This window comes from Hylobates moloch, unplaced genomic scaffold (genome assembly GCF_009828535.3).
Source record: "Hylobates moloch isolate HMO894 unplaced genomic scaffold, HMol_V3 SCAFFOLD_15, whole genome shotgun sequence".
Lineage (NCBI taxonomy): Eukaryota > Metazoa > Chordata > Mammalia > Primates > Hylobatidae > Hylobates > Hylobates moloch.
In genome coordinates this window covers 48,998,663-49,008,453 of record NW_026652290.1, presented here as the reverse complement: position 1 = coordinate 49,008,453, position 9,791 = coordinate 48,998,663, and the positions used below count along the sequence as shown (strand labels likewise).

The 9,791-nt window shown below is 51.8% G+C and overlaps 1 protein-coding gene across 3 annotated transcripts in view; it reads left to right on the top strand.

The window, feature by feature from the left end:
* Positions 1-9,469: 9,469 nt before the first annotated feature.
* Positions 9,470-9,791, top strand: part of EPN2 (epsin 2) — a 99,483-nt gene continuing 99,161 nt past the window's right edge. The window contains exon 1 of one of the 3 annotated variants that reach the window (XM_032176801.2): positions 9,470-9,608. In XM_032176801.2, coding sequence (XP_032032692.1) covers positions 9,473-9,608 — 136 coding nt within the window. In that variant the 5' untranslated portion in view covers positions 9,470-9,472. The remainder of the gene's footprint in view (positions 9,609-9,791) is intronic. The other 2 variants (XM_058428883.1, XM_032176795.2) reach the window with 2 other exon arrangements.

Genomic DNA, 9,791 nt, shown 5'->3' with positions numbered 1-9,791 from the left:
TTAGCCTGTGGTCTGCAGAGTGGCTTCCACCAGGGATGCCTTGCCTTTTTTTTTTTTTTCGAGACAGGGTGTTGCTCCATTGCCCAGGCTGAAGTGCAGTAGTGCGATGATAACTCACTGCAGCCTCAACCTCCTGGGCTTCACTGATCCTCCCACCTCAGCCTCTCAAGTAGGTGAGATTACAGGCGCACACCAATACGCCTGGCTAATTAAAAAACAAACAAACAAACAAACAAAAAAATATATATTTTTTGTAGAGATGGGGTCTCATTGGGTTGCCCAGCCTGGTCTGAAACCCTTGCCCTCAAGTGATCCTCCCGTCTCAGACTCTCCAAGTGCTAGGTTTGAGCCACCACGCCCATCTGGGATGCCTTGTCTTTTATACCTTTACTCCACAAATATGTGCTTAGGCATTGCTCGCTGTGGCCAGAACCTTGCAGGGGTGAGAGACACAGGTAAATGAGAGCTGGTCCCAGCCCTCCCTCAGAAAGCTGCTGGACCACAGGGTGACAAAACTGAAGCTGTCTGTCACATCTGGGAGCAGGTGCTATGAGGATAAGCAGCCAGAGAAGACCCCTAACTTGATCTGTGGCCACCAAAGAAGGCACCCGAGGCAGGATGCCTCCCTGAATCCTAAAGCCAATTAGCAGTCAGCCAGGACAGCTGCTAGAGGGGGTCTAAGGGGGAGTGGAGAGGATGTTCCAGACAGAGGGAACAGCAGACAGGAAGGCTCAGAGGTGAGTGTGAGCAGGCAGTCTCAGGGACCCTAGACAGTTGGTGAGGCTGCAGTGCTCAGGGGAGGTGTGCCGACAGGTAAGCTGGCAGGGCCAGGTCCCTGGGGGCTGGCTTGTCCTTTCTGCCATTGTCTGAGAGAGTGGGCGGCTGGTACCTAGTGGCCCAGATGAAGATAATGGAGATGCAATTGTGTTCTTCTTTCTGCTCAGTGCCTCTCAGTTAAGGACATTTGCAAAAATTAATAACAGCATATGCTTTTATGTCCTCCGCTTAAATTTCCTTTGGATTAAAGAAAGTAATGGAGGGAAAGGAAGAAAAGCAGGAAGGAGAGAGAGAGGGAGGGGAGAAAGAGATAAAAGAAGGAAAATAATTTGGCGGAAAAAATTTGTCCTTTTCCGGGCTGAGATAGCCCCAGCCTTTGCATTTTCTCACCCACTGAGTCACCAGCCTCCTGCCCTCTTTCAGGACTGTACATCTTGGCCTCTTACCTACCGTGTCTGCATCAGCCTCCCTCACAGCCTGATGGCCCCTGCGGCAGCCCCACCCCAGTTTCAGGGGCTAAGAAAACTACAGTTGCATGAACGAGTGGAGGTGAGTGGGAGGCAGAAGCGGCGGGGAGAACCAGTCTGTTCCGAGATCTCTGGACCAACCAGTGGATCCTGATGGTCAGCCTTGTCTAGAGCCCCTTCCAGCATGGAAGCCAGTCCTCCTGGCATTCTTCTAATTACACTGAGCTGTGAGTTATGTGTGCCAAGTATGTGCTGGATTTTGTACCAAGTGCTTTCCATTCATCAGTTCAGGGTAGTGACGCAGGTAGCTCCAGGCTCAGAGAGGAACAGTGACTTGTCCCAGGTCACACAGCTGGAAAGTGGCTGAGTCTGGATTCAAACCTGGACTTCCTTGTTGCTACGACCTGTATTTTCAACCACTGCCTATGCCTCTGTAAGGAGCCAGCTTATGGCTATGTTCACGCAAAGAGAAAAGCATCCAAATGGGAAGGCTGGAGAATTCAAGCAATTTTCCCTCATGTCAGACAGTCTTGTTTCCCTCGCCCTTCGAAAAAAGTCCTGGATTATCTCTCTCTGTCTCTCTTTCTTTTTCCTTTTCCTTTTCCTTTTTTTTTTGTTTTTTCTTTCTTTCTTTCTTTCTTTTTTGAAATGGTATTACTCTGTTACTCAGGCTGGAGTGCAGTGGTGTGATCACAGCTCACTGCAGCCTTGATGTCCCTGTGTCCCTGGCCTCAGGTGATCCTCACACCTCAGCCTCCCGAGTAACTGTGACTATCTCGAGAAGCTGAGACTACAGGTGTGCGCCATGCCATCATGCCTCACTAATTATTTTACTTTTTGTAAAGACAGGTTTTTTTCACCATGTTACTCAGACTGGTCTTAAACTCCTGGGCTTGAGTGATCCACCGGCTCCCAAAGTGTTGGGATTCCAGGCATGAGCCACTGCACCTGGCCTGACATCTCAGTCTTGATTTACACTTTTTGCCCAAAATAATCGAGTGTAAGGCAGGCCAGAAGTGGTCAGAGGGCAGAGACAGTCCCCAGCAGGGTGGCAAGTCTTTCTGCAACATTTTTGGAATACAAGCAGAAAGTGATTTGCCATTCTACACAAAACATGATTGGGAGGGCACTGGATGAATACAACTAAGATTTAAGCATTACTTCAACAAATATATACACAGAGCTAAATCAGTATCAGGAAGTAGTGGAGAAGCACTCAGAATAGGCACAGATCTCCACAGCTGTAAGAGTCTTGTTACTTTTTTTTTTTTTTGAGATGGATTCTTGCTCTCTCGCCCAGGCTGGAGTGCAGTGGCGCGATCTCGGCTCACTGCAACCTCTGCCTCCCAGGTTCAAGTGATTCTCCTGCCTCAGCCTCCCAAGTAGCTTGCCTTAAGGAGCGTGGACACAAAGCAAGGGAAGGGTCCCCAGAGAGATCCCGGCCCACAGGGTCAGTGCCTCATCCCCACATAGCATAAAAAGCAGCCTGGGACAGGCGCCCACCACCACGCCCAGCTAATTTTTGTATTTTTTAGTAGAGACGGGGTTTCACCAAATTGGCCAGGCTGGTCTCGAGGTCCTGACCTGGTGATCCACCCGCCTCGGCCTCCCAAAGTGCTGGGATTACAGGCGTGAGCCACCGCGCCCGGCCACATTCTTTTTTTTTTTTTTTTTTTTTGAGACAGAGTCTTGTTCTGTCGCCCAGGCTGGAGTGCAGTGGCATGATCTCAGCTCACTGCAATCTCGGGCTCCCGGGTTCAAGCAATTCTCCTGCCTCAGCCTCCCGAGTAGCTGGGATTACAGGCGCACACTGCCATGCCCAGCTAATTTTTGTATTTTTTAAGTAGAGACGGGGTTTCACCATGTTGGTCAGTCTGGACTCGAACTCCTGACCTCGTGATCCGCCCACCTCTGCCTCCGAAAGTGCTGGGATTACAGGCGTGAGCCACTGTGCGCGGTCAGCTGTTTACTGATTTTGAGTATGTTATTGATATTGTGAATGGAGAAGGGATCATCGGGTAGGGTTCTTTGATCTGGAACAAAAGAAATGGATTCTGATTAACCAAAGGGGAAAAAAGGGGGGTGGATTTAGTGGAAAGAAGTGGAGTAGTTCAGAGAATCAAAGGCAAGCCAGCACGGTGGCTCACGCCTATAATCCCAAATACTTGGGAGGCTGAGGTGGGAGGATCGATTGAGCCCAGGAGTTTGAGGCTGTGGTGAGCCATGATCACGCCACTGCATTCCAGCCTGGGTAACAGAACAAGACTGTCTCAAAACAAATAAAACAAAACAAAGGCCAGGCTTGGACAGGCCACCACCCAAGGTAGCTCTGGGATCTCAGAAATGAGAGTTAACAGGCAAGTTTTTTGTTTGTTTGTTTGTTTGTTTGTTTTTGAGACGGAGTCTCGCTCTATCGCCCAGGCTGGAGTGCAGTGGCGCGATCTCGGCTCACTGCAAACTCCGCCTCTCGGGTTCATGCCATTCTCCTGCCTTAGCCTCCCGAGTAGCTGGGACTACAGGCACCCGCCACCACACCCGGCTAATTCTTTGTATTTTTAGTAGAGACGGGATTTCACTGTGTTAGCCAGGATGGTCTCGATCTGACCTCATGATCCACCCGCCTCGGCCTCCCAAAGTTCTGGGATTACAGGCATGAGCCACCGCGCCCGGCCTGTTTGTTTTTTGAGGTGGATTCTTGCTCTGTCACCCAGGATGGAGTACAGTGGCGTCATCTTGGCGCACTGCAACCTCTGCCTCCCAGGTTCAAGCGATTCTCCTGTCTAAGCCTCCTGAGTAGCTGGGATTACAGGTGCACACCACCATACCCAGCTAATTTTATATTTTTAGTAAAGATGGGGTTTCACCATATTGGCCAGGCTGGTCTCAAACCCCTGACCTCAGGTGATCTGCCCAGCTCAGCCTCCCAAAGTGCTGGGATTACAGGCATGAGCCACCGCAACCTGGCCCCTAGAAGCTTCTTTTTTCAATGATTTCTGTGGAAGTCCTGGGCTTGGCTTGAGACTCATTGAGCTGCTGTGAGTCAGGTGCCCATTCCTGAACCAATCACTGACCAGGGAGAGAAAGCTCTGATTGACTCAGGCTCAGAGCTGGAAGGGAGAAGGAGTCGCCCCCTTCAGCCTATTCAGATTCTTCCCAAGAGTTTAGTTTTAGGCATGGTGGCTCATCCCTGTAATCTCGGCACTTTGAGTGGGTGGCTGAGGCAGGGGGATCAACTCTAGGAGTTTGAGACCAGCCTGGGCAATGTTATGTGACCCTGTCTCTACAAAAAAATTAGAAAAAATAGCCAGGTGTGGTGTAGTCCCAGCTACTTGGGAGGCTGAGGTAGGAGGATTGTTTGAGCCTAGGAGATTGAGGATGCAGTGAACCATGATTGTGCCACTGCACTCTAGCCTGGGTGACAGAACGAGACCCTGTCTCACACACACACACAAAAGCCTGGGCATGGTGGCTCACTTCTGTAATCCCAGCACTTTGGGAGGCCAGGGTGGACAGATCACCTGGGTTCAGGTGTTCAAGACCAGCCTGGCCGACATGGTGAAACCCTGTCTCTATTTAAAAAAATAGAAGGGCCGGGTGTGGTAGCTCATGCCTGTAATCCCATCACTTTGGGAGGCCAAGACAGGCAGATCGTCTGAGGTCAGGAGTTGGAGACCAGGCTGACCAACATGGTGAAACCCCGTGTCTACTAAAAAAATACCAAAATTAGCTGGGCATGGTGGCGCATGCCTGTAATCCCAGCTACTCAGGAGAATCGCCTGAACCTGGGAGGCGGAGGGTGCAATGAGCCGAGACTGCGCCACTGCACTCCAGCCTGGGCGACAGAGTGAGACTCCATCTCAAATAAATAAATAAATAAATTTAAAAATACAAAAATTAGCCAGGTGTGGTGGCACACGTCTGTAATTCCAGCTACTTGGGAGGCTGAGGTAGGAAAATTGCTTGAACCTGGGAGGCGGAGGTTGCGGTGAGCTCCACGCCACTGCACTCCAGCCTGGACAAGAAGAACGAAACTTCGTCTCAAAAAAAAAAAAAAAAAAGTTTAGCTTTGGAGTTTAGGCTTGGGTTTTCCGGGGTTACCACTTTTTAGCTGTGTTATCTTGGGCAAATAATGGAAGCTTTCTGAACCTCATCTGTAAAATGAGGATAACGGTAGTCTCAACCTCTTAGGGTTTTTATGAGGAGGAAATGAGGTGCTCCATGCAAAACATTTGCACAATGCTCACTACTTTGTTGTCATTGTTATTATTACTATTTCCTTCCTTCAGCACCTGCACTTCCAGGATGTTGGCACAGGCCCTTCCTTCCCCATGAGCTAGAAGGAAACTTCCTCCTGTGAGAGCTGTCACAGCTCTTTCTCTTGATTGTCTATGTGGCATTTGGTTTCTGCTCATGTTCATGCTGCCCAAACTCGTAACTTCTCTGTCCTTCTAGACTTCCAACCCCTAGGGAAGGGAAAGGATGGCTCCATTCCTTTCAATGTCCTTAATAAGAGAACTGCCATCAACACCCATCCAGTGCATTTACAGTTTCCAAAGCATTTCCTCCTCTGCCTTTTCACCTGAGCCAGAATGCAATCCTAGGGGGTGGGAGGGGTTATTATTTTCACTTCACAGATGGAGAAACTGAGGTCCAGGGAGGGGCAGTGACGTCATGGTCAAGCAGCAAGTCGGTGGACAAGAAATTAGGTGTTTCTGGATTGCCGACACAAGTTTCTTTTTGTGGGACAAATAGTTTTGAATATAGAGTTCAAGCCTTTGGTGAAGATCCCGGGGAGCCTGTTCTGCACCTGTGCTAAGTGATTCTTTTCATTCAGCATGTAGTCTGTCCCTGTCTGCTGCCTGCCAGCCTTTCCCCCAAAGTCCCTTCCTGCTTGAAACCCTCCTTCCCTAATCCCAGAGACACCCCTGGCCTGCATTGCCAGCTCTTTCTTCTGAAATACACCTCTCCAACCAGCCCCCATCAGTCTGCCCCATTATCCACCTGGAACCAACCTCCAAACCTCTGCAAGGGCAGATGAGAGTGTCTCCTCCAGCCCTGTTTTCCATGGACTGCTTTGGGCACGGATGAAATGTTCAGCTTATCCTGCAAGTTCCTCTGCAAGACTGCTTATGTGCTCTAGACTCATAGAACCTGGAATTGAATCCTAGCCCTGCCACATGCTGCCTCAGTTTCCGCATCTAAAATAGGAATAGGGCTGCTGACGTCAAGGGATCATCATGAGGATGAATTGAGAGAGGAATGCTAGGGGGCTGATACGCTTCAAGGAGGGGGTCCAGGAAAGAGAAATGAGTTCGAGGAATGCAAGAATGTCCCCTCTGACCTTGCACGTGGGTGGTGGTCTTCCGGCCTCAGGACACCCTCCCCCACCTCCCAAGCCTGGCCTAATCTAGTATTCTCCAACTCACTTCCTGTCCTGTAGGTTAGCTCATCATCTCATTATCTGTATCCAGTTCTCTTTCCAAGCTTGCATATTATCTGTGCGGCTGGCTACACACACTTGCTAGGTGGGTGGTGAAGCGAGTATTAGGCTCTGCGTACGGAAAAGTGGGCCTGGGTGGCCAAGCCCCAGCATCTCTCCAAACCTCAATTTCTTGTCTGTAAAATGTGAACAGTAAGAATGTGCACTTTGCCGGGCACGGTGGCTCACGCCTGCAATCCCAACACTTTGGGAGGCCGAGGCGGGAGGATCACGAGGTCAGGAGTTCGAGAGCAGCCTGGCCAACATGGTGAAACCCTGCCTCTACTAAAAATACAAAAATTAGCCGGGTGTGGTGGTGCGTGCCTGTAATCCCAGCTACTCGGGAGGCTGAGGCAGGAGAATCACTTGAACCTGGGAGGTGGAGGCTGCAGTGAGCTGAGATTGTGCCATTGCATTCCAGCCTGGGCAATAGAGTGAGACTCCATCTCAAAACAAATAAATAAAAAAAGAATGTGCACTTGTGGAATTGTGGTAAGGTTTTAGGCCAGCACTGGTCAGCATGGTAGCATCTCGCCACATGTGGCTGTTTACATTTAAATTAATGAAAGTTTAATGGAGTTTAAAAAATTCAGCCCCTCAGTCTCACTAGCCACATTTCAAGTGCTCGCTGGCCGCCTGTGACTCATAGCTATCCTATTGGACAACACGCAGAAAGAACATTTCCATCGTGGAGGGAAATTCTGCTGAACACTGCTGATTTAGAAGCATCACGCCTGTGCTGTGCATCAGCTGTGTGTTATAACTCATCTGACATTGTAAACTCAGGGCAGAAGCATGATTGCAGTGTAAAGTTCTGCTGTCCTTGGAGATGGGTTACAGAGGGGAGGCTCACAAGGAATGTTGGACTGGTCGAGGGCGTTCTCTGGGATGAGGGTGGACCAAGTTCAAAACGGGGAGCTCCGGCTTCTGCTGCAAGGCAGGGACATAGGGCATAATTCCCTCTGCTGGTGGAGAAGGGACACCAAGCAGTGGGAAGGGTGGTTAACTGGAGAGTGTTTCTAGCATCTAGAACTACCAGTGTTTGACTTTTCAAAGGAAAAGTGGCCATGTGGTTTTGCAAACGTGTTACAAGCTCTCTCCATTTTTATTGTATTTATTGTATCACTAGCTAGACTAATAAAGAAAAAAGAGAGAGAAGATACAAGTAAACATAATCAGAAAGGGCAAAGAGGACATTACCACCGGCCCCATAGAAACACAAAAAAGCCCTCAGAGACTATTATGAACACGTCTATGCACATACACTACAGAACATACAAGAAATAGACGAGCCGGGCGCGGTGGCTCACGCTTGTAATCCCAGCACTTTGGGAGGCCGAGGCGGGCGGATCACGAGGTCAGGAGATCGAGACCACGGTGAAACGCCGTCTCTACTAAAAATACAAAAAAATTAGCCGGGCGTGGTGGCGGGCGCCTGTAGTCCCAGCTACTCGGAGAGGCTGAGGCAGGAGAATGGCGTGAACCCGGGAGGCGGAGCTTGCAGTGAGCCGAGATCGCGCCACTGCACTCCAGCCTGGGCGACAGAGCGAGACTCCGTCTCAAAAAAAAAAAAAAAAAAAAAAAAAAGAAATAGATGAATTCCTGGAAAGATACAAGCTTTTCTTTTTGCCAGAGAATGGAATTCCAGATCCCAGGTTGTTAGAACCTTAAGGGATACTTTCATCCCCTGGTTCCTGCACAGGGAGGAGGAATCTGAGGCTCAGAGAAGTACAGTGACTTGTTTAAGGTCCCTCAGTGAGTTAGGGCAGAGGATGACTTCTGGCTACAGCTTCCCTGAAGCCAGAGCTAGGCACAGTGTTGATGTCACCCAGGCAACAGGGATGGTGCCCTCTGCCCACCTGGCAAGCCCTGACTCGTGCTCCGCGCCCCTGCTGTGAGAGGTCTCTGCTGACTCCCACCCTGATTGGAGCAGGTTAGTCAGCTTTGAGGTGCAGCCTCCAGTTCTGACCCCTCCAGTTCCGGGACCCTCATTCGAGGCATTTGAGGCCGTCTCATTTCTGTGCCCAGCACAGGGCTTGGCGCACAGGAGGTGCCTTGTGGGTGCCCACCAGTCAAGGGTTTTCCGTTTTCGTGCCATTTAGGTAACCCCTTGCCATTCGTGCCTTTAGGTAACCCCTTGAGCAGCCTAAAGAAGCCTATAGACTTCTCCGAGTCGTTTTTGAGTATATTTTATTGACGTGAAATACACGCACGGAAAAGCGCACAAATCCAAAGTGTACTTCCGCGCATCTTCATAAAGTGAACACACTTGTAGCCTAAGAACCCAACGCTACCAGCACCCGGCAGGCCCTGGCCCCCTTCCAGTCTCTCCTACTGAACCAGGCTTTTGAGTGAAACCCGCGGGCCGCAGCGTGAGTTTCTGCTTGATGGGGCGGGGCCTGCGCGTGCTGCCCGGCCGTGAATGTGGGGGGGCGGTGAGTGTGCACTGGGTGGAGTGGCCTGAAGGGGATCAGAGTGCGCGCGTTCGGGTATTAATTTGCCAGGGCTCGTGTGGCGCTCGGGATTGGGGGTTGGGGGCTCGGGCGTCGACTGTGGGGCGCTGCGGAAGGGTGGGCCGTCCGTCCGGGGTCCTAGAGCGCAGGAGGCCGAGGGGGAGCCGCGCACCGGCCACAAGGGCGGGGCCCTGGCGGGGTCGCAGGGGCGTGGTTTGCGGGAGTGGGGCGGGGCCTCGTCGGGGGCGGGGCCTGCGGGCGCGCGCACGCGTCCGGCGCGCCCCCTCCCGGCCGCCATGTTGGCTGGTGTGTGGGTGTCAAACGGAGCAAGACGCGGTGGTGGCGGCGGCTCCCCGGGCTCCGGTCGCTCCCGCCTCCCCAGCGCTGCCGGCGGCCGCAGCGGTGCACCCACGCCGGCCCGGAGGAGCAGAGGTGAGCCAGAGCCCGTGGGGCTCCAGGGCCAGAGCGAGTCCCCGGGGCGAGGACCCTCCCCCTCTCCAGGGCGCGGACGCCCCCAGAGCACAGGCTCCCCTACCTCACCAGCCCCGCCAGGGCATGCACCCCTGCCGCCCAGCTGGTCCCTACGCCAGGCTCTGGGGGATCCCCTTCTTTCCA